Source organism: Pseudophryne corroboree, chromosome 1 (genome assembly GCF_028390025.1).
Source record: "Pseudophryne corroboree isolate aPseCor3 chromosome 1, aPseCor3.hap2, whole genome shotgun sequence".
NCBI classification, from domain to species: domain Eukaryota; kingdom Metazoa; phylum Chordata; class Amphibia; order Anura; family Myobatrachidae; genus Pseudophryne; species Pseudophryne corroboree.
This window is the reverse complement of record NC_086444.1, coordinates 137,622,486-137,648,311: the sequence shown is the minus strand read 5'-3', so window position 1 is coordinate 137,648,311 and position 25,826 is coordinate 137,622,486. Positions and strand designations below refer to the sequence as shown.

Sequence of the window (25,826 nt, the reverse complement as noted above, 5' to 3'; positions counted from 1 at the left end):
ATCTTAAAATTGCGAACGATGTATTCGCAATATTGCGATTACACACCTCGTAGCAGTTTCTGAGTAGCTTCAGACTTACTCGGCATCTGCGATCAGTTCAGTGCTTGTCGTTCCTGGTTTGACGTCACAAACACACCCAGCGTTCGCCCAGACACTCCTCCGTTTCTCCGGCCACTCCTGCGTTTTTTCCGGAAACGGTAGCGTTTTTTCCCACACGCCCATAAAACGGCCTGTTTCCGCCCAGTAACACCCATTTCCTGTCAATCACATTACGATCGCCAGAACGATGAAAAAGCCGTGAGTAAAATTCGTAACTGCATAGCAAATTTACTTGGCGCAGTCGCAGTGCGAACATTGCGCATGCGCATTAAGCGGAAAATCGCTGCGATGTGAAGATTTTTACCGAGCGAACAACTCGGAATGAGGGCCCATGTGCACTGCAGGTGGGGCAGATATAATGTGCAGAGAGCGTTAGATTTGGGTGGGGTGTATTCAAACTGAAATCTAAACTGCAGCGTAAAAATAAAGCAGCCAGTATTTACCCTGCACAGAAACAAAATAACCCACCCAAATCTAACTCTCTCTGCACATGTTATATCTGCCCCACCTGCAGTGCACATGGTTTTGCCCAATTGCTAACAAACTTGATGCTGCGATCAACTCAGAATTACCCCCATGGTCTTGCCCTTTTGCTAACAAATGTGCTGCTACGATCAGGTCCGAATTAGGCCCATTGTTCCTGTCTTCATACATGTGACACTTTTGTGTGTTTGAAACTGTTATTGCCTAGGTGCATTCATGTGCTAGGCTCACATTCTGCAAACACCCTGCCGCTACAGCGATCCCCTCTGTATGCTCCGCTGCAGCTTGTACCATAAGGAGATGCTCAATGTCAGGCTTAGCGGAGCTCCCTTCAACGTCTCCACCCCTAATGCCCTGGTTCTGTGACCATCAAAGGTACAAGGCTGCAAGCCGAGCGCTTTTATTGGATCACATGCAGTATACAGTCTAATTTACAGTAGCGCAGGCGTTTTCCTTACAGTACATACTTATTCTTAATGAACATTAATGTGACATCAGAAGTCACCAGTTATAAGCAGACATCATAAATCACCATTTATACAGATATTTTTGCAGGCGTTTCTACATATACAGTGTCAGCATCATTTGTGTATTCGTATTTTCTGACGTTATGTAAGGAAATCAAAATAGTCCATCTCTGTATTTTTTTACGTACAGTATTAAACACTCGCAACAGTATGTTTCTATGCGCAATAACAATATATTTGTAGCATATTACTCCAGAGTTTTAAATAAGCTCATGGGGGGGGGGGGGGGGAATGTATCAAGCATGGAAAGAGATAAAGTCAAGAGAGATAAAGTACCGACAAATAAGCTTCTAATTGTCATTTTTCAAGCGCAGCCTGTAACAAGGGAGCTGATTTTAAGAAGAGCTGATTGGCTGGTACTTCATCTCTCTGCGAGGCTTGATACAACTCCCACCAAGATGTTGTACTGTTGTAGAATTTTCCTGGGTGAATTAAAGACATCAGTCCAAGTTTATATGTGGCTGACAGGGCCATCTTAAATCCTTCGACAGTATACATAGTGTACAGCATTCAGTCTGTGGTTTCATGTCATTCTTTGTTTATAAAACACTTAAACACATTTATAGAGGTATATAATTTTCATATATGTATACCTTAGGTTTATGCTACACGATAACACGAACTGGGCTGGTTCAGCCTTACTCCATACAGCACATTCTAAAGCTTTGGGGGTGATTCAGACCTGATCGCTGCTGTGGTGATTGACAGTTTGTGGCTGGTAACTGACCGTTTACGGGTAGTGTCCGGAAAAATGCAGGCGTTTTCAGGGAGGGTGTGTGACCTCAGCTTCGGCCCCGATCAGCCTATTCTCATCGCACTGGAGGAGTATGTCCTGGACTGCGCAGAGACTGCACACACTGGATTTTTGCAGCTCTGCGTACACATGCGATCACACACTTGCACGGCGAATTTACACTCCCCCTTGGGCGGCGACCATCTGAACGCAGGACAGCAAAGTTAGCAGCCCAGCGATCAGGTCTGAATCTTCAGACTTTACAAATTGAAAAAAGAAAATAGCTAGTTGACATATAAAATCTACTTGCGTCTGTACCCCTGTTTTTTAACAGAATATTGAATTTTTATATTTTCAAATATTGGCCATGGAACCACTACCTGCATCTGAATGTTACTGTCTAAATTTTTTTAAACACATTTTTACCCTTATGTTGCTATTAAATTCATTAGCAACTTTTTCCATTCCGACCTAAGGACAGCGCTGAAAAAAAAGAAAGAAAATGAAGTCCAGAAAATGAAGATACATCATGATGCCCCTAAACTCTCATTTAATGAAAATTGTGTTTATAAATTAGTATATAGGAAAAAAATAAAATACTAAAGCCTCTTTTTCCACTGAGAAGGCAAAGATATTGGCCAAAGGATGAGCATGCCATGACTTGATGAGGCTGGCTGAAGGAATGTCTGGGGTAAACCAGCTTGTTATGGTTTTATTGATGCACAATTCACCAGGTTTTGGCATTGTTATTCTACAGAACTGTAATCCTATACCAACATTTATTTTTGCGGCTGCCCTTTAAAATGGATGTTTAAGGTGTCCCATAATTTACATTTTAAGTCATGGAAACTGAGATGGAATTTTGAGGAACATCTGCTATCCATGCAGGAGAAACTGTCACATAATCACTTAACTTTTGACTTCAAGAAGACACTGTTTTATTATAAGCCATAAATCTGGTGGATTGAAAAACTCTGTGTTTGTTGTGTAGCTGCTTGTAATTATTTCCCTGAGAGTTTGAATTAATTTATTTAGCAATGTTTTTCCGATTATCTGGAGGGAAATCATGGTCTCAGACAAGCTCTAGAGGAAAGGAGGCCTTAGAACAGGAGATGAGCTTAGCTTTTATGGAAACTTAGTGACTTGTTCTGTTAGCATAATATTGCTTAAATATTCCGTTCTACCACACTGTACAGTATACTTGAAGTACCCAACAGTAGGCACACATTTTGGGAACATATTAAAATTAAAAATAAGTAAGAAAAGGATTTAATCTAATCTGGGGGAAGCATTTCTTCCTGTGCACACCAGACATTAATTAAACAAGTCTGTTTGATGGCAATATATGTAGCATCCCTAAACATAAAGCTAACCTTTTGTCCTGATCACGGAATAGTGAGATCTCGGAGTTGATCCTTTGCCCAGAAGTAAACAAAATGTAGAATTCCGAAAACAGTCAGTCAAATCTAGAAGCCAGCAGGAGCCAGGGGAGATATGCATCCGGTGACCAACATAATTGACTCCCAAAAGGTAGGCACTGGTACAATGGTAGGCCGGCACAAAACCAAATCTGTGTATTTGAAAAATGAGACTAATAATATGCAGTTAGTTTGAAAAGTAATTAGTTTATGGAATGTGGAGGACCAAAATCTCGATTTATGCAACACATCATATTTACAGTTTCACCCATCAAATATTACAATAATAAAGTGAGAGTGCACATTTCTAGCTCATTGAGATCTCTTGTAATGCAGCATTGTAAATCTATATGTAAATCTGAGAAGAATAATACCCTTGCCTCTGCTGTATGTCCTCTAAGAAGAATATAAGCATTACCTCTACTGTATGTCCTCTAAGAAGAGTATACTCATTTCCTCTACTGTATGTCCTCTAAGAAAAGTATACGCATTGCCTCTACTGTATGTGCTCTAAGAAGAGTATATTCATTATCTCTACTGTATGTCCTCTAAAAAGAATATACGCATTGCCTCTATGTATGTCCTCTAAGAAGAATATAAGCATTTCCTCTACTACTGTACCTGTCCTCTAAGAGGAATATAAGCACTACCTCTACTACTGTACCTGTCCTCTAAGAAGAATATAAGCACTGCCTCTACTACTGTACCTGTCCTCTAAGAAGAATATAAGCACTGCCATAACTACTGTACCTGTCCTCTAAGAAGAATATAAGCACTGCCTCTACTACTGTACCTGTCCTCTAAGAAGGATATAATCATTGCCTCTACTACTGTACATGTACTCTAAGAAGAATATAAGCACTGCCTCTTCTACTGTACAAGAATAAGAACCTACTACTCTACTAAGAACAATATAAGCATGGCCCCTACTACTGTATATGTCCTCTAAGAAGAATATAAGCATTTCCTCTACTACTGTACCTGTCCTCTAAGAAGAATATAAGCACTACCTCTACTACTGTACCTGTCCTCTAAGAAGAATAAAATCACTGCCTCTACTACTGTACCTGTCCTCTAAGAAAAATATAACCACTGCCATAACTACTGTACCTGTCCTCTAAGAAGAATATAATCATTGCCTCTACTACTGTACATGTACTCTAAGAACAATATAGGCACTGCCGCTACTACTGTACCTGTCCTCTAAGAAGATTATAAGCACTGCCTTCACTACTGTATATGTCCTCTAAGAAGAATATAATCATTGCCTCTACTACTGTACATGTACTCTAAGAAAGATATAAGCACTGCACCTACTACTGTACAAGAATAAGAACCTACTACTCTACTAAGAACAATATAAGCATGGCCTCTACTACTGTGTATGTCCTCTAAGATGAATATAAGCACTGCCTCTACTACTGTATATGTCCTCTAAGAAGAATATAAGCATTACCTCTACTACTGTACATGTCCTCTAAGAAGAATATAAGCACTGCCTCTACTACTGTACCTGTCCTCTAAGAAGAATATAAGCACTGCCTCTACTACTGTATATGTCCTCTAAGAAGAATATAAGCACTGCCTCTACTACTGTATATGTCCTCTAAGAAGAATATAAGCATTACCTCTACTACTGTACATGTCCTCTAAGAAGAATATAAGCACTGCCTCTACTACTGTACCTGTCCTCTAAAAAGAATATAAGCATTGCTTCAACTACTGTACATGTACTCTAAGAAGAATATAAGCATTACCTCTACTACTGTACATGTCCTCTAAGAAGAATTTAAGCACTGCCTCTACTACTGTACATGTCCTCTAAGAAGAATATAAGCATTGCCTCTACTACTGTACCTGTCCTCTAAGAAGAATATAAGCACTGCCTCTACTACTGTACATGTCCTCTAAGAAGAATATAAGCACTGCCTCCACTACTCAAAATAATAATGACAAAGAGGTGTATCTTGACAGACGGCAGGATGCTAAGAAAGTGATCAGACGTGCAAAGGCAGAAGCTGAGGAGAAAATGGCCCAGTCCGTAGATAAAGGGGGCAAAACTTTTTTTAAGTATATAAATGAAAGGAAAAAATCAAATGGAGGAATAATAAGACTTAAGACAGAGAGTGAGAATTTGGTGGAGGGAGACAAGGCAATAGCAGATCACCTAAATCATTATTTTTGCTCCGTATTTACTACAGAAGGAGAAGGGAAGGGGGGCCACAGTTAAGCTGCATGGACATTCATAAAAATAAGGTAGATGAAACTACATTTACAGAAGAGAAGGTCTTAACAGAACTTTCAAAACTAAAAGTGGAAAAATCAATGGGGCCAGATGGGATAGACCCAAGGATACTAAAAGAGCTAAAAGATGTGCTGGTGGCACCATTAACAGAATTATTTAACCAGTCACTAAATACAGGTGCCATTCCAGAGGACTGGAAAAGAGCAAATGTAGTTCCACTGTACAAAAGTGGAAGCAAGAAAAAAGCAAGTAACTACAGACCAGTAAGCCTTACATTAGTAGTAGGGAAAGTAATGGAAAAACTATTAAAAGAAAGAGTAGTGGAATATCTTAAATCAAGCAACTTACAGGATCCAAAACAGCATGGATTTACTGGTGGGAGATCATGCCAAACAAATCTTATTGACTTTTTTGACTCTGTGATGAAAATAATAGATCAAGGGGGAGCTGTAAATGTAGCATATCTAGACTTCAGCAAGGCATTTGACACTGTCCCACATCGCAGACTGCTAAATAGACTTGAAAGCGTGGGGGTGGATTACAAAACCGTTAAATGGATAAGAACCTGGTTGCAGGATAGGAAACAGACAGTTGTAGTAAATGGAGTGCAATCTTTGGAAGGAAATGTTACCAGTGGAGTACCCCAGGGATCTGTACTCGGACCATTTCTCTTTAATATCTTTGTTGGGGACATTGCAAATGGTATTAAAGGGAAAGTATGCCTTTTTGCAGATGATACAAAGATTTGCAACAGGGTAGACACACCGGGAGGGGTAAAACAAATGATTGATGACCTAGCTAGGCTTGAAAAATGGTCCAGAACGTGGCAACTACAGTTTAATGCTAAAAAATGCAAAATCATGCACTTGGGTCTCAAAAACCCAAAGGCTAAATATAGTATCAAGGGTACTATAATGGAAACTACTGAGGAGGAAAGGGATTTAGGAGTCACTATTTCAAGTGACTTAAAGGCAGGAAAGCAATGCAACAAAGTAATGAGAAAGGCAAGTCAGATGCTTGGTTGCATAGGGAGAGGAATCAGTAGCAGGAAAAAAGAAGTGATAATGCCACTGTATAGGAAATTGGTACGGACGCATCTTGAATACTGTGTTCAGTTCTGGAGACCATATCTCCAGAAGGATATACATACATTAGAGAGTGTACAAAGAAGGGCAACTAAAATGGTGCATGGTCTACATCACAAAACTTACCCGGAAAGGCTAAAAGATCTTAACATGTATAGTTTGGAGGAGAGAAGGGAAAGGGGGGACATGATAGAAACTTTCAAATATACCAAAGGTTTTAACAAAGTTCAGGAGGGAAACATTCTTCAAAGGAAGAGGAGTATTAGAACTCGAGGACATACACTAAAACTGGAGGGAGGCAGGTTCAGGGGAAATTTAAGGAAAACTTACTTCACAGAAAGGGTAGTAGACAAGTGGAATAGCCTCCCATCAGAGGTGGTAGAGGCTAAAACTGTAGAGCAATTTAAACATGCTTGGGATGGGCATATGAATATCCTTACAAAAAATTAAGGTTCAAAAAGGGTTGAGATAAAAAAGGGGCAGACTAGATGGGGCAAGTGGTTCTTATCTGCCGTCAAATTCTATGTTTCTATGTTTACTGTGCATGTCCTCTAAGAAGAATACTAGCACTGCCTCTACTGTACATGTCCTCTAAGAAGAATATAAGCACTGCCTCTACTACTGTACAAGTCCTCTAAGAAGATTATAAGCACTGCCTCTACTGTACCTGTCCTCTAAGAAGAATATAAGCACTGCCTCTGCTACTGTACATGTCCTCTAAGAAGAATATAAACACTGCCTCTACTGTATGTTCTTTATGAAGAATACCACCCTTACCTCTACTGTATGTCCTCTAAGAAATATATTAGCATTGCCTCTGCTGTATGTCCTCTACAAGAAGAAGGGATAAGTGACCACTGGGCCATCACAGATGTTGTGTCGATATACCTATGTAGACATGATGAATGGCGGTATGGTCACTGTCGGCATGCTGCATGCTGACATTACGACCGCGTTGACATTCTCGTGTTGAGCTGATGCATACCACACCCATATGATTAGCTCGACTTTACATACAAGAATGACATTTTATATTGTCAGGTTGTTGTTTTATACCAGTCACAAACATGAAGGCATTTGCTTCATTATTTATAGTAGGGGGCACCTTGTAGCCCACCAATTGCTAACTCAACAAATTTATCTTTTACAGTCTAAAATAAAACCTATTCACCAAACACATTGCTGAGTCACACAGCATATTAGTTTCTTAGTACACATGAGTAACCTTTTCAGAATTGTTCTTTGAAATATTTGCCTTGTTCTACATTTGGCCGGCACACTACACACATTTTGTACATCACTATGTGTTAAATAAATGTGAACACTGCATTATGGGTGTAATTCAATTAGGCTAAATGTACCTGCATGCTCATACATACTTTATTCACCATATAGAGTAGGTATATCATCACCACTTCTCCTGGGCTTCTCTATGGGGTGCAAATTAAAATATAGTATTACTGTGATGGGGATGGCACATTGCGGCCTTCATATTTAATTGATTCACCCCCTATATATCACTACTGTTTGTGAGTAATTAATATTTTTTCTGTACATTCCGCCATTTAGGAGACGATAGATCCAGCTCCTGCTTGTATTTTATCATTTCAAAACGGTTAAACGCAGCATCCAAAGTTTGTTGATAAACACGGAGACTATTCTGATAGCCATACTGTACTGTACATATCCAGCATTTAACAGCTGTGATGTATTTGTATTAGTCAACTGTTATACATTAGTACAGTCGCTCAGATCTAGGTAAGTCTGCACTAAATAACCTGTCCAGTTTCTCCATCTAGCTGCTCAGAAGAGAATGGTTTACTGCTTTACCGTGCCTATAAATGTTCTTTTTTTCCCAACAACTTTTGATGGTTTCACTGCTTTTAATTTGACTTTACCTTCACAAACATGCTAACATGATGGAAATATGTCCATTTACTGATGTTCGAGACAGACAAACCAACTAAAAAGAAACATTTTTCTTATGGGAGTTTCCAAATCCCCAGTGACTTTGCATAACTGCATTCATGTACTTGGCCTGTCAAGCACACACTCGTGGCTGTCACTTAGCAATGACTGCTGGCTTACAGCACTCTAATGTCAGGGCTCTTACAGCTTCTCGGCTGGTCACTATGGAAACCTAGTGCAGTGTCCTCTCCTGGATTGCCTATTTCTCACCAGTGCTGCGGCTTTCTCATCACGATATCTGGTAGCTCAAGCAACGTTCCTGTGTGGTGTTCTCTGTTGGTGACCCAGATTGTGGCTTTCCAATCTTGGCCTGTTTCTGGATTCCACCTTGTTTGCCACAAGCAATGATCTAGAATTTGTATAGTATACCGACCTCACTTTGTCTGCTGGCCGCCCTGACCCCGACTATTATGATCCTGTCCTGTTTCTCTCAAGCTCTGCCTTAGCCAGTGCCCTATCTTGGTCTTGTTCCAACTGCTGCATTCATTCTGTTAGCTCCAGCAACAAGATAATTCACTTGTACATCTTATAGAATTCCGTAATACTCTGTCCATCTCTCATACATGCAATACCCCATGGTGATAACTCTTTCCTACTTTGGTGGACTCTGTATAAATAAACAAAAAATAATTGAATTTAAAACTGAATTTAAGTGGCATTTAGTCCAAGTTTTGAAACACATACTATTGGGCAGTATATGTTGTGTAGCATTAGAGGCTGTGTGCTAGAAAGGAACAAGGGGCGTTTATCTGGTAAGCCTAGGAAAACCATGCATTTGGAGGATAGGAAATGTGTGTCTTGCTTGCTTGATTAATTTCAGTGCAGTTCCTGTCTCCAGCCTGGTACAGCTGAAAGCATGTGGTTAATCAAACAGAGCAGCTGTGAGGAACTTGTAAGGTCATTTGCCTGTCAGTCTGGGAAGGGGAGGAGGAGTCTCAGGTATAAAATGACTTTTTGGAGGGGGTGGGGGATTTGCAGTATGTTGATGAGACACCAGGAAAACTGGCCTGTGACTGGGGAGTAGGTCACTGTTAGACAGTGACAGGGCCATGAACATTTTGCTATGTAATGGTTACTGGTCTGCGGTCATCCTGATGAAATAAAGCTGTAGTGGAAAAGTCAGTGTTTCCATTACACAGCTTCTTTATCACAGTTGAAATGCGTTTATTATAGATTTGTGCGCTTTGGTCACTGGAAATAAAAGAATAATATTATATATTTATTGAGTTACATGTTTGAGGAAAATTATTGTCTGAAAGATCTGCACAATTGTTTGTTTTAATGTGTGTACAGGTAAAGTACAACAGTGTCCACTATTACACGCATTACCGTTATGACAGTAGTTAATTCACTTGAGTAAATTCATTCTTTTTTTATATTTCTCTTTAAATAAATGTTCTCTGAGTAATGGTTAGACTACAATATCTATAAGTCGCTAAATTATCTAGTGAAAATATTTCATATATTTTACAATTAACTTTGCAGCAACTCTTGTGCATAAGGAAAACAATGAATTCCACTTAACACCTTCAGTGGTGGGTTTTAAATTTAAATTTAAACACACACCCTGGGGAGGGTGTTTTTAAACTGGCGTGGAAGCGCGCAGGGGGGGCGGGAGGTGCAGGCGGGCGAGTGTTGGGGCAGAATGAGGTTATCGCGGGTATCGCCAGTCCCAACGCTGATTACCGTCTGCCTTGTGGCGCCCGGGAATCAGCATAAGCCATTTTACATGGCAGTTAGGAGCTGAGTGGCTAATACTTTATCTCAGTCTACTTTATCTTTCTCCAATGCTTAGTACATAGACCCCTAAGTACTACAACAGACCTTTGTCTGGCTAGATTGCATCAGAAAGCCAATGTGGTACATAACTATGATGTTCCTGCAGACCTTGACCATTGTGTGGTGTTTTTAATCTGATTAAAAGCCTTGTTTTTCAGGTATACAGAAGCAAGAAGTGGTGTGTAAAAGACTGGATGACAACTCTGTTGTGCAGAATAATTACTGTGATTTGGACAGCAAACCTCCGGAGAACCAGAGGGACTGTAACACGGAGCTTTGTCCACCTGAGTAAGTAGCACAGTCTCTTGTTAGGCTGTATGGACAATCACTACCATAGAGAGATGTGGGAACCAGTCAGATGGGAGCGTTATTAATCACCATGAGAGAAGTATTTCCAGCAACACCTGCAAAACACAAGTCACCTGTTTCTCTGCTATAAATTCAGACAAATATTCAGTGCCCACTAGAAAATGCGATCACAAAGGCCCATAATGGAGTTAAAAATATTTTTTTTTTCTGTAGTGCAAATTCTTTACACTATAAATCCACAATAAGGTCTCGTGTGGACTGTTTAATTAGTCTTTAAAAATCAGAGGGCAATAGAGTCATTAGTCATGTGTATCTTTCTGTAGAGGCCCATCCATGAATCCTCTATTAACGTTAATGGGCAGTTTGATCTTGTGATTAGCCCCCTAACCCCCAACCCACTTAACCTTTTAAAACTTCAGTGATTAAGGCCACAGAACGTATATACATATATATATTTTTTACTTAAAAACATGTGCCCACGCCAACAGATAAACAATGCCCAAAACCTGTATGACACAGAGAAGTTATGTTAGTGCAGTTAAGAATTTACTCAGGGTCTGGTACTATTGGTAGAAAGCAATGATTTATGAAAGTATGTTCATCTTGCAGTTAAAAAATAAATGAATAAATACAGGAGGGCCCTGCTTTACGGTGATGCGCTAATACGGCGGTGTTCGGTTATATAGATGTTCATGGTGTTCGGCGAATACTCCGTCCTTTCTGTGTTTTCTTCTCTACCCGATGTGCTCAACCAGAATACAGCGCCATGTAGAGATTGCTATACATTTACACTGTTGTAAGCCTCTTAGTGATCTAGCACGCCTATGGCTGCAGTTACGGGTTTAGTATGGTATGCCGGCGGCTGGGCTCCCGGTGACCAGCATAACGGCGCCGGGAGCCTGACCGCCGGCATACCGACAGCATGGCGAGCGCAAATGAGCCCCTTGCGGGCTCGCCACGCTGCGGGCACGGTGGCGCGCTACACGCGCCACGCTATTTATTCTCCCTCCAGGGAGGTCGTGGACCCCCACGAGGGAGAAAATCTGTCGGTATGCCGGCTGTCGGGATTCCGCGCCGGTATACTGTGCGCCGGGATCCCGACAGTCGGCAACCTGAAGACCACCCGCAGTTACAATGGGAAAAAGTAGTGTTCTGTTTCATGATGTTCACTTTACGGTGGGGTTCCAGAACCTAACCCCTCCTATGTGCAGGGACCTCCAGTGCAGCAGTTTTTGAGGTCAAACGTAGTCGAATAAGGAATATATATATATATATATATATATATATAAAAGACGTATTTCATATAACATGTCACTTGCAGTAGGTGGGCCTTCCCTATTTGAATTCTGGACTGTGCTGCAGCCCCACCTCTGAAGCCACCACTGCCTGTAGGTGTTTTCAAAAGTGTTGTTACTTTACTCTTTGACTGCATACTTTTTATTTGTTACTTATGCTTATAAAGTGTAATGAATATGATATAGTACCTTGCCAGATCAGTACAATACAGTCCCATAAGTTTACCACAATGGCTTGTTTACATGGAAGCTCAGCCTCCATTTTATAGTTTACTAGCTGAATACCCGTGCTACACTACGGAATGTAAAGAATAATGCCAATCTTGTCAGGCCGCACCTCTGAGCTTCCCCGGATTGATGCTGTCAAAATGCTGGTGATGTGGAGAATAATCCGCCTCCTTCTCTGCCCCGTCCTGCCTCTGATGCTGCTATGCTCAGTGCTGTAGATGCTGGGACGACAGGCCAAGCTCCGCCTGCTGTATGTTAAATATATAAGGTTTGCAGGTTGACTCTATTTCAATGGGCCCCAGGTCTCCTTGCTTAGCTTCTCACTCTCCTTAGGGCTCCTCCTGTGAGGTAAAAAGGTAAAGATTTTTGCACAGCACTTAAGGTCACTGGGAGAGCTGTTGGTACCCTTTACACAGCAGATAAGCAGTTGCTGACGATCAAGCTTTCCAGGAACAGAGCATTGTGCTCCCCCTCCTCAGTGACTTGGTATTGCCGGCACCATGACTCTCCTCTGTGAGGTGGGAATTTCCAATAATCATCTCACCCCTTTTAACCCCTATGTGGGTGTAATTTTGAAAAATCCCTTCTTAGTGGGTGCCTGCGTCACAAAGGCAAGCTACTGTCCAAATGTCATATGGTTCAGAAGATTTTGTGATGAGATGAGTCAGTGGTATTTGCTATATATATATATATATATATATATATATATATATATATATCTTTGTGTGTATATATATATATATATCTTTGTGTGTATATATATACTACCTTTTTGCCCACGGCTTCGCCCGCATGGAAATCTTCAAGTTTAAGTTCACTGCCCCTCCTCACCCCCCATGCTGGTGGGGGCTGAACTTGGACTGAAACGGCATCAGGAGTGTCACTATTCATCTCAGCGGCCCCGAAAACTGTGGATTTTTACATGTCACATATCTTACCCCCCACAGTATTTTTCTCCAGATTGTAAGTCATATGTGTACCAAGTTTGGTGTAAATTGCTCCAGGCCTTCCAGAGTTATGCTGGGACATACAGTGCAATTCACCACAGTAAAATAAAAATGTAAAAGAAATTTTTCGTAAATCCGTTTTTATATTGATAGATTAACAGGTGGGAAACAGGTTGGGGTAAATTGTTTTAGTAATTTATGTAACTACCTCATGAAGGCAGTCCTATTGTATCATACCTAACATACCTCATGCAGGCAGTCCTGTTGTATCATACTGTACCTACTGTGCCTCATGCAGGCAGTCATAATGTGGACTGAATCAGTATTCTGAGAAAGCAGATTATCAGTTTACTAGGAATTAGGGAAATCCATACAAAAAATGAGCCAGAAAATGGTTACAGACATGTAGATGACAGGTACTCTTCATGTGTACATATATTATAAAGCCCTTTAAGATTATACTAAGAAAATCCATGTTTGTGGAGACAGATTGTATCGGGAGGGGCTGAGTCCAGTGCACACAAACAGAGGCCCTTGGGGTCCTAGAGTAAAATGTGTTTTGTAGTAACAAGGAATTGACTTTAAGTCTCAGAGAAGGTTTTGTTGTTAATTTAAGGATTTATTGTGGTCTCTGCTGGAGTGCTTCTGTCTGAAGCTGAAGGCTGTTTACCATTTATAAAGCTGAGGATTTTGACAGTCCCTGAACATGATAAATCTGTCCAGCTAAACCATATTCCTCCTTTTGCACATGTGAAGGATGAAGTGTCTCAAGAAACATTTGGAATCATTTTATTGGAAGCAGCCTCTCTTGAACCTTAGTGGGGCAACGTCTCTCTCTAGCTCAGGTGTGCGCAGCCAGAAATCTCTCCCCAGGGACTCGCACTCCTTACATATAGTGTCATCTATTCAGGCAATCACTGAAGTGTGTCCCAGTTACCCTGCTCGGTGCCCACTATGCCTTATTATCACTACGTACAATATAAGGCAACATCTCATTTCTTTTAAATTTTTATTTTACAGGAATAATTCTGGAATATGTGACCATATCATATGGTTCCAATAACGTTCCCAATGAATCTGTAAGACAATCTTGGACATGTAACATTGCATCTGGCGCTGGGCTGGACAAGATGCTGCTGTTTCTGCAGATGTGTCGTTGTTTAATACATACAGGGGGTAATTCAGACCTGATCGTAGCAGCAAATTTGTTAGCAGTTGGGCAAAACTATGGGGGTAATTCCAAGTTGATCGCAGCAGGAATTTTTTTAGCAGTTGGGCAAAACAATGTGCACTGCAGGGGAGGGAGATATAACATGTGCAGAAAGAGTTAGATTTGGGTGTGTTATTTTATTTCTGTGCAGGGTAAATACTGGCTGCTTTATTTTTACACTGCAAATTAGGTTGCAGATTGAACACACCACACCCAAATCTAACTCTCTCTGCACATGTTATATCTGTCTCCCCTGCAGTGCACATGGTTTTGCCCAACTGCTAAAAAAATTCCTGCTGCGATCAACTTGGAATTACCCCCTATGTGCAGTGCAGGTGGGGCAGATATAACATGTGCAGGGAGAGTTAGGTTTGGGTGGGTTATTTTGTTTCTGTGCAGGGTAAATACTGGCTGCTTTATTTTTACACTGCAATTTAGTTTTCAGTTTGAACACACCTCACCCAAATCTATCTCTCTCTGCACATGTTATATCTGCCCTCCCTGCAGTGCACATAGGCCCTCATTCCGAGTTGATCGCTCGCTAGCTACTTTTTGCAGCCGTGCAAACGTATAGTCGCTGCCCACGAGGGAGTGTGTTTTCGCTTTGCAAGTGTGCGATCGCATGTGCAGCCGAGCGGGACGAAAAAGTTTTTTGCAGTTTCTGAGTAGGTCTGAACTTACTCAGCCCTTGCGATCACTTCAGCCTGTCCGGTCCCGGAATTAACGTCAGACACCCGCCCTGCAAACGCCTGGACACGCCTATGTATTCCCTACCACTCCCAGAAAACGGTCAGTTGACTCCCATAAATGCCCTCTTCCTGTCAATCTCCTTGCGAACGGCTGTGCGAATGGAATTGTCGCTGTTTGTACCCGTACAACGCGCGTGCGCATTGCAGTGCATGCGCAGTAGTAACCTGATCACTGCGCTGCGAATATCGGCAGCGTGCGATCAGGTCTGAATTACCCCCACAGTACCATAGTATAGTATCAGTCTGCCTTCTCATTGGTACCGTCAGCATCTGATAATGAAGAGTGTTATACTCTAATACACATTGAATAAAGCTGACAGTCTGTTTATTACACATTTCCATCTACGAGCTGGAGAAACACAATATAAAATATTATCTATGACAGAATAGATGTCAAATGTAATACTTCTGGCTTGTTCCCAGATTTTAGACAGCATTGCTCCCATGTTTTCTTTGTTCCTTTATTGTGATAAGAGACCCATCACGGAACCTAGTCACAACCTGTCTACCAGTGAAAAGGTTAAATCAATTTTATGCTATATTGCTGACAATATGAACACGCCAGGCCTTATATGTGTAACGGAAGTCATCAGTCAGCATTATCCTGTGCCGGTGATACATGAACACGACAATGATATCATTTTATTGGCAAGTTCTATACTGAGCAGTCAGAGCAGAGGTTAGCGTTTCTTGGAAAATGCACATGCCCTCCAGTTGATTTTTCAGTTTCTAGAATGCACTGGAACGCTGACAAAGTGAGAGTCATGTGACCTAAGCAATTCTCCCACCCTGACCTATATCCCTCCCGGCATGACAGATTTTTTTCATATACATTTCAGATTATTGCACAGATTAGTGTCACAGTAAATGTGTAAGACACCACAGTGCTCCATAGCACCGGACAGTGGGAAACACAAGACATGCATAAAACAGCCAGTACATACACGGTAGACAAAATAAATGCAGACATGAAAGTTTCCCTACCATTTTGAGATTCCTGCACATACCTGAGACCCAAAGCTTGAATCGCGGACATCACTGTTGAATACATAAGCAAGAAAAAAAAAATAATAATAATCACTTAAAATACTGATAAATTTAAAGACCTACTCATTCTAATAGAAGAATATACACGGTCGAGTGACATTATTATGACCACCAGCTAATAGCCAGAGTAACCGCTTTAAAGCCCCATACGCAGCAGGGTTTGCTGAACTGTCATTTATACACACGTCTGGTAGCCCCCAGGTTCATTTTTACAGTGAGCTGCTCCACTGCAGTGTGTCGGTCGGCTCTCACGCACCTTCCTAGCCGACGTTCACCTCTCACATCAGTGGCATGTGGTGCTCCGCAGTTTCCACATCTGTTATTCGCAATGATGCCATTTGTCCAGTGACGATGCACCTTCACCACAGCAGCTCCCGAACAGCTCACACACTGCACTGTTTCAGAAATACTACCACCCTTGGCCCGCTGATAAATTACCACAACGCTGATAAATTACCACATTTACCCATGACAGCAACGAGTGATATGTGTGCAGTTGGCCTATCACCTACTACATATACCCACCAAGCCAGCGCACGACACGTGACGTACTTCATTGGCTACGCTCTGCCGATATCAAATGTAGGATGTGGAGCTGATTGGCTGGTGCGTGTATCACCTTGCATTTATCACTGGTTTATCACTTCCTTATGCCATCTCCAGGTTAATACATCTGCCCCAGTATCTTAAGGGGATGTAGTTATGTGACCGCCAGGAGACCGATGATCACAATACCGACGACTACATCCCGCCCCCTCACAGACCCAACAGTCGGCATTCTGACTAGCAGGGACTATTCCCACTCGTGGGGATCCACGACACCCATAGAGTGGAAATAGAACCTGTGGCGAGCGCAGCGAGCCTGCAAGGGGATTCTCTGCTATCAGCATTATAATCCCTGAGATCCCAGCGTCAGTATGGTGCCCGGCGGGATCCCAAGCGCCGGTCACCCATACCCAACCCATCTTAAGGCTGTAGCCTAATGGCTTCAGATATGTGTCACTCCATTGTAGATAGAGCACGGCAAGATCTGCAAAGTTCTATGGGGTCTATTCAATTCAAGTCGTAAATTGAATAGTGAAGTGTCGGATCCTCTCCGTCAGAGAGGATCCGACACCAATTGAATACACCCCTAAGAGTATGACCTAGAGCAGACAGAGAGGTTTGATCATAACCTGTGTAGAGAAGTAACAGAACTGTGAGTCCATGGGCCCGTATACAATTAAACAAAGAATAAGTAATTATGAGACAAGTTCACCTAGTCATGTTCTAATGTTTTCTTGGGAAAGTTCCATCCTTCTCTGCCAGTCTGTATGACACTGCCTTGACATCCCAGCTCCTTTACATTTGTGTCCTCCTTTCTCTAGGTGGTTTATCGGTGACTGGTCGGAGTGCAGTAAGACTTGCGATGGGGGAATGCGCACACGCACAGTGCTTTGCATTCGGCGGATCGGACCTTCTGAAGAGGAGACGCTGGACGACATCAGCTGCTTGACACACCGGCCAATAGAGAAGGAAGCGTGTAATAATCAGTCTTGTCCCCCTCAATGGATTGCTTTGGACTGGTCTGAGGTAAGAACGGCATGCTTTGTCACAGACTGCCAGCCTTTCTGTCACAATGCACAGTAGTTAATGTTTTAGCTGTGATTCATCCAAAGAGAAGAACTTAATGGTCTTTTCACACACTCCATCCGTCTGCCTGTTCCTGTTTACTCTGTGATCATTTCATTTTCAGTAAATATGAAGCACACTAATATGTAGAGATTAGCTTAATTGTAGATGCAATTAAAAATAAATTAATAAAAAAAAGTTGTTTCTATAAATGAAACAATTGTTTACGGTGTATCCACATTACTTGGAAAGTACAATGTTAGAACACAAATTAAGGCTGGGTGCACACTTGCCGATGTGTACCCGATATATCGTCCGTACTGGCGAATCGGACGCTATATCGTATACATCGGCAAGTGTGTATACTCTATATCGTTAAGGATGCTCCCGCGGGTCATTATCGAGGTACAATATCTTTAGTTTTAAACTTGAAATCTAAAGGTATAGGGGGTCATTCCGAGTTGTTCGCTCGTTATTTTTTTCTCGCAACGGAGCGATTAGTCGCTAATGCGTATGCGCAATGTCCGCAGTGCGACTGCGCCAAGTAAATTTGCTATGCAGTTAGGAATTTTACTCACGGCATTACGAGGTTTTTTCTTCGTTCTGGTGTTCGTAATGTGATTGACAGGAAGTGGGTGTTTCTGGGCGGAAACTGGCCGTTTTATGGGTGTGTGCGAAAAAACGCTACCGTTTCTGGGAAAAACACGGGAGTGGCTGGAGAAACGGGGGAGTGCCTGGGCGAACGCTGGGTGTGTTTGTGACGTCAAACCAGGAACACAAGCACTGAACTGATCGCACTGGCAGAGTAAGTTTCGAGCTACTCAGAAACTGCACAGAGAAATCTTTTCGCAATATTGAGAAACTTTTGTTCGCAATTTTGATAAGCTAAGATTTACTCCCAGTAGGCGGCGGCTTAGCGTGTGCAAAGCTGCTAAAAGCAGCTTGCGAGCGAACAACTCGGAATGACCACCATTGTACAGGACGACATGCACCTGTATGTGGGTGCATGCTGTCACTGACGAGACGCAAACAATATCATTCATTGTGTATGAACGATATTGTTTGCAGCGGGATCTTGCGCAATGTCACTGACATCGGCAAGTGTGTACCCAGCCTAAGGGGGGGATGTAATGAAGTCCGAGTTCGGCAGCAAAAGAGACACGGGAACATCCACTCACCACGTTGTTTTTATTTTATATTTAACTCTTTGTTAACTTTAATAGACAGAAGCATGCACGGATCTCCCTGATCTGTGCATGCTTCTGTCATACCTCACATCTTGTAATGAATCTCGAATTGCACGGTTTGCGTTTACTAGCAAAAAAACTGGAGCTTACAAACCCGCAGGCTATTACATTGTGCGAGTTGCGGGACAAACTCACACTTTTTAATGTGTAAGAAGGTGTGAGTTTGTCCCGTAAAAAAAAAATCTCTGACCCTATTACATCCCGCCCGTATTCCTAAAACCTGGACTGTAATGGCGGAGTTTAGGTGATGCTGTATGGTGCACATACAAGTCTTGTGCAGATTGTAGAACGTGCTTACATAAACTACAGATACACACATTCCTGACAATAACGTCTTCGGATGCCGTGGGCTAGGAAAGACTTGTTACACAAATGAAACAAGTTACCAACCGTCTTTACACATCCTAACGGACACTTTTTCAGGTTTTTCATGCATTTAGCACTTATTTCCTGAAGGTTGATGTATGAGCAGATACAGAATAAATTGAGAGCTCTTCATTTTTAGACCTGCAGTAAATATACTAAGGCAGTATGACATAACCGGGGAGATCCTATTAAAGAATGGAGAAGTTGCCTATATCAAACAATCAGCTTCTACCTATCATTTTATAGAATGTACTTTAGAATTGCTGTCTAGAAGCTCATTGGTTTCTATTGGCAACTGTTACACTCGTTAGGAGGCTTCATACATCTCCCCCACAGTCTGAATTGGTAATAGTTTAACCCCTGCAGTAGACTGTTAGCATTAAACATGGCTGTGCCTAAAAGTGGTTTTAGTTAAAATGCGCTGGCCATCTACGTATGCACAGTGGGGGTAGCCATTTTGTGATATTTAACAATACTTGGAGCCAATGAAACACTTTGTGCATTAGTGATGCTACTGCTCATAATGTACTTTCAGAAACACTGATGTTACAAAATGGCTGCATGAGTTTTTCATAGTGGTACTGAGTGCCGAAAAAATGGGTGTGGTAATGTGTTGTGAGTGGGTGAACACATGACACTAACGGCGTGGCCACATGACAGCCCCTTTTCTTTGCACTCTGGAGGCAAGACTAGAAATATATAGTAATGCCTCCATATATAGTGATACCCCCAGTATAATAAAATATATAGTAGCCACCAATTTAATAACAATATATAGTAATGTCTTTATTATAACAGGAATATATACTGTAGTAGTGCACCTACTATAATAGTAATATATAGTAGTGTCCACATTACAATAGAAATATATAGTAATACCCCCATAATAATAGTAATATATAGTAGTGTCTCCATTATAACAGGAATATATACTGTAGTAGTGCACCTGCTATAATAGTAATATATAGTAGTGTCCACATTACAATAGAAATATATAGCAATACCCCCATAATAATAGAAATATATAGTAATACCCCCATAATAATAGAAATATATAGTAATACCCCCATAATAATAGAAATATATAGTAATACCCCCATAATAATAGAAATATGTAGTAGTGTCCACATTATATTAGAAATTAATAACCAGACACACAGTGAAGCCAGAGACATGCCCAGCCTGTGAACAACAAAAGCCGCTCAGTGCTGAAACAGCTGCACTGTTGCACCCAGCAAGGGACGCCGCAGGAAAGTGCACCCAGGCTCCTCGCTTCACGCCAGCCACGGCCGCCAGAGGAGGAAGCATGATGTGATATCATGACGTAGCCGTTGCACCCCCAGTAACCCTGACAAAGTGGGAGGTGCCGTCATGCTGCCAAGCATTATGGACTTGTTGCTCAGGGGCGCATTTTAATTGTGGTAATGGCGGTCATGGGTGCAAAGTGTGTGGCGGGTGGTACCCGCTGCCAAATTCTTAAGGGTTTGCCGTACCTAAGCGTACCCGCACACTTGCACCACTGGTTTCCAGTGAATTTATAAGCTCCTGTCTCATAAATTATGATTAAACTTAAATGGCTGCCGCCACTGTGGGAAAGGAAAGGTGCACTTTCTTATTCAGCCATCAGTATGTGCATAGAACGGTGTATAGACTAATGGGCCTCAGGTGTGCCTTTGGTTTACTATCTCTTCACATCTGGACATGGATCAAACGCCATGCCCAGCAGCATATGTCAAAGCAAGTCATTATTTAACAAAAATATATGTATGTATGCATGTGTTTGTGTGTGTGTGTGTGTATGTGTGTGTATGTATGTATGTATATATGTATGTATGTGTGTGTGTATGTATGTATGTATGTATGTATGTATGTAGATACATATGTATGTATGTGTGTGTGTGTGTGTGTGTGTGTGTATATATATATATATATATATATATATATATATATAAATCTAGAGAAAGCCACACACGCTTGTGTCTATATCAATGTCTCATAATCATCGGATGTAGGGCCATCACATTTTTAGAAAGAATGCTCTAGGTCCAAGACCCAAGCAGACCAGCACACCTCTTCATTAAACTGCAAAACAAGTTTCAATTACTTCAACAGAACAATTTTATGTGATTTTAAATTTTGTGGACTTCACTTTAATGAAGAGGTGTGCTGGTATGTTTGGACCCTGGACCTACTGATTTATTTATACACCAGAGTTTGTTCATGGCTTTCTGTTATTGTTTAGCGGAAATAATTTTACAAAGTCAATAGTGCCATCTAATATTGTGATGTATATTTTATATTGTACACATTGATCACTGAATGTCTTTGTAATCAATATTTGCAGTTTTTCCATCAGGGATTAACACAAAAAGATGCTTGGGCTACTAACTCTCTTGAGCAAGCCACGTAAAGCTGCCCATGGGAGAAGCAGCTGGCACTGAGATCTAAATCTGCAGCACTAAGCATTTTTCAGCGTGTGCAATATATGTATATATTGTATGTATGTATATATATATATATATTTATGTACGTATCGTAATTTTGCACTTGAACCTGCACACTGCATGCGGCGAGTGTGAAGCGTCTGGTGTTTTCTTTATTGCTCCTCTCCATGATCTTACATTGGGATCATACATACCTCAGTTACTTTCTAGATCACTAAGCTATACAATAGCAAAAATGTGTAACAGAAAAAGACAGTCTCAGTTTCTGCGCTCCAAATGTCCCCTTGTTTTAAACGATCCTCACAGCGATGTCATGATATGCATGAAAAAAAGAGAAACAAAATACAATAGTGTAATCCTGTATGGGCACTACAGTTCTTTCCACTGTGTAGAGGGAAAACTAGGTGATGAAGATGGTCCCAGAAAAGAGATAAGACGTCCACCTTCTTATGGGGTCACCCAAAGTGATGCCGTGGAGATACGGTAATAAATCCTTACGTGTATGCTTACTTGAAAATATGAGATAGAAAGCACATAAAGGTTTATTTTCCGTGGATATTGTTTCCTCTTTAGCCTGTATAATGAGTATGGATATCACTCATATGGTGGGTATGAAATTAAAAGAGGAAGCCAATTAGGGCAAAGAAAACCCTTTTTTATTAAAATTTACAAATAAAATACAAATGGACAACCGGTCATACCAAATAGGGGAACAGAGATGGAATTCAACTGACATAAAATGATCCGGATATCAAAAAAATGTCATATGCTCCCCTCAATGGATGAACTGGTTTGGACATCAATATTGCACTGTATCAACGCGTTTCGACGCTCTGCGGCGTCTTTGTCAAGATTTAACAGTGTATTTCACACCGATGTGCAGCCTCTCATGTGTGGTCAGCTGAATCATATCATGACATCGCTGTGAGGATCGTTTAAAACAAGGGGACATTTGGAGCGCAGAAAGTGAGACTGTATTTTTCTGTTACATATTGTCTTTGTAGGTTGGTGACCTATTTGTACTGTCTACTGCTGCTCCATTTTGCAGCGCCTTAGGAAGATCTTTTTTATCAATAGCAAAAATGTGATCCCAATTCATCCCCTAGTTTTTGCGTGATGCCGGAGCAAACAGACAAAAATTCTGAATTGCTATCTCCATAGTTCATAAACAGTCCTTATAAGTATAAAGAATAATGTAGCTCCTTACTGTAAAATAAGGGGACTAATTCAAATCTCATTTGATCATAGGCACAAAGTACTGTTTGGTACTTTGCACATGCTCCGGACCTGTACTGCGTATGTGCAATACGAGTCCTTCGTCGTTGGACGCATTATAGCTGCAGACATCAGTAGATTGACAGTCTGCAGATATTTGGGGGTGTGGAGGGGGCAGTGACGGCCTCCGTTTCATAAACAAAAACAAGTCGCTGGCATTTTCGGGGAGTGCTGAGGCCAGGCTCTCCATCAGAAGACAGAGATTTCCTGGCCTCTCTGTAGGAACTGCAGTTGTGGGGGTCATTCAGATCTGATCGTAGATGTGCTAAATGTAGCACATCTACGAACATTTTCTCAGACATGCGGGGGGGACGCCCAGCACAGGGCTAGTCCACCCCGCATGTCTGGCCCTACCCCCCCGCAAGGGTGCAAAAGCATCACACAGTGGCGATGCTTTTGCACCTGCTGAGTAGACTGCGATTGTTGCAGCTGCAGCGATCCAGTCTAAATTTGGCCCTGTGTTGCAAGGATCACTAATGCAAGCAGGAGTCATCAACTTATATCAGACGCCTCCTGCTGCATTACCATACTAGTGCATCTCTGCTGCTTCCTAGTAAGCATTAGCGATTGCACCCCATCCATATCTGAATTAGGCCCAAGGACATTAGAAGTCACCTTGGAGCTCAGTGACCAATTTAAAGCTTCAGTCCTTAGGACCGTCTGAACAGTAAAACATAGGTACACAGAAGCAGATGAAAGGTTACGCACATCTGCTTCCAGTAATCTATCTTCTAATCACTTATCAGAAGAACACTTCTGGGAAGCTGGTTTAATACTATACCAATAATTTACTTCATGTGAATAGCATAAAACTCCTTAAACCATTTAACCCCTTTTCAATTGCCGTCTGTTTTATCATGTGCCCACCTCCCCCAGACCCCTAAGCAGATTGTAAACATGTCCAATAGCCTATCTGCAGTCTAGCATGGCTTGCAGATCCTAGTTGAGGTTCCTGAAAACAGTAGGAGAGAGCGATCTGTATTTCCTAGAAGCCCAGATAGATGTATATTTCTCCGAAAACAAAGATTACTCTGAAAGTAACGATTTGACAGCAGTGTACCGGAGAGATAACTATAACTCTGGCTATTGATGAAATCCATGTCTGAGAAAAAGCAGATCAGATTGTCTTTTCTCAACATGCACACTCCGAAACATAGCTGTCATTTCATAATAAGTCATTCATTATATTACACTGTACCCCATTATAATAATACAACTGCATTCTGTGCGCACGTAAGGCAGATTTATTTTAAATTCCTCTCTTTTTTTTCTGTCCTGATTGGGTTACCAAAATACTAAGGAGTGTGATTGAACTGTCAACCAAAAAAAAGAAAAAAAAAGAATTTAAATAAAACATTGTTATCTAAAAAATGTGGTAAGTGGGTGCCACATGAAAGCAGTTTTGAAAATGCCAATGTACTGGCACGGTGCAGTAAAAACATCCATGCATACCAGACCTGTGGGGGATCACACTTGCTTTTCAGCGTTAGATAAATATATAAAGTTTTTCTAGTCTGGAACATTTGTACACTTGGGACACAGAGCCATGGCTTGGTTACTTAAAGGTGCAGGCTGAATAGCGGTCAAGAAGAACCAAAATATTTTGGGAATGTTAACAGCTACAAGTCTGCTCTTTATTTAGAAATCAATTTATGGAATTTGGGATTATAGAATTCTGGGTGTTTGTCAGACATGTTCCTTTAATTCTTAATTTAGCTTGGTAGGTGCGACACAGACAATACCAGTAAGAGGAAAACCCAGTAACGTTGTGTTCCTCCGTTCTGAAAATGAAGCAGCTGGAGACAGACTATGCTGAACAGGTTGCGTTTTAGGACGTGAGGGCTGGTCTGGCATTCATTATGAATATTAAAAAGTAGACTTTAGACAGGACATCGGCATTTACAGTGAAGCCTGGCTCTCAATTATAGATTGTAATGAGGGTTATTCAAAAGTTGCAGTACACCCTTTTGTTTCAAAAACTGGAAATGGGAAAACTGAATACTCTAGTAAGGTATGGGTGAGGTGGGCTATCTTTTAGGGTATGTACCGAACATGGGCGCCATCTTGAAATCGACCATCTTGAATCTAAGTCAGTTTTTTCAAAGGGAAAGGGGGTCGTGTAACATATCAAACAACATCATTTGCTGAAAAGTTTATCGCTGCAAACAGATTTGAAATAGCAGTTATGGTTCAAAAGTTACAACACTTTTTTGTTGCAGGTAACTGAAGATGGCTTTGACAAAAGAGGAGAGAATTGAGGTCATTTTGATGTCTGGAGAAGGAAGTTTCCATGTCATAGCGGCAGATTTTAACAACCGGCACCCAGAAAGACCAGTAGCACTTTTTGAACGACCCATCCGTAATTTGTCAGCCACAGTCCCAGTTCCTCAGAATATGGAAATTAGGCCCCTGCAGTGTTATGTGAAATTGTAGGTCTTTCTGGGTGCTGGTTGTTAAAATCTGCAGCTATGACACAGAAACTTCGTTCTCCAGACATCAAAATGACCTCAATTCTCTTCTCTTTTGTCAAAGTCATCTTCAGTTACCTGCAACAAAAAAATGTTGTACTTTTGAACCATAACTGCTATTTCAAATCTGTTTTCAGCAATAAACTTTTCAGCATATTTTAATGTTGTTTGACATATTACACAACCTCCTTTCCATTTGAAAAAACTGACTTAAATTCAAGATGGCTGATTTCAATATGGCACCCATGTTTGGTACATACCCTAAAAGATAGCCTACCTCACCCATACCTTAC

The 25,826-nt window shown here is 41.3% G+C and overlaps 1 protein-coding gene across 1 annotated transcript in view; it reads left to right on the top strand.

Moving 5' to 3' along the window:
- ADAMTS6 (ADAM metallopeptidase with thrombospondin type 1 motif 6) overlaps positions 1 to 25,826 on the top strand; it is a 452,024-nt gene that overhangs the window by 409,652 nt on the left and 16,546 nt on the right. Inside the window, exons 21-22 of the mRNA XM_063963153.1 lie at positions 10,496 to 10,625; positions 17,490 to 17,694. Of these exons, the coding sequence (XP_063819223.1) occupies positions 10,496 to 10,625; positions 17,490 to 17,694 (335 nt within the window). The remainder of the gene's footprint in view (positions 1 to 10,495; positions 10,626 to 17,489; positions 17,695 to 25,826) is intronic.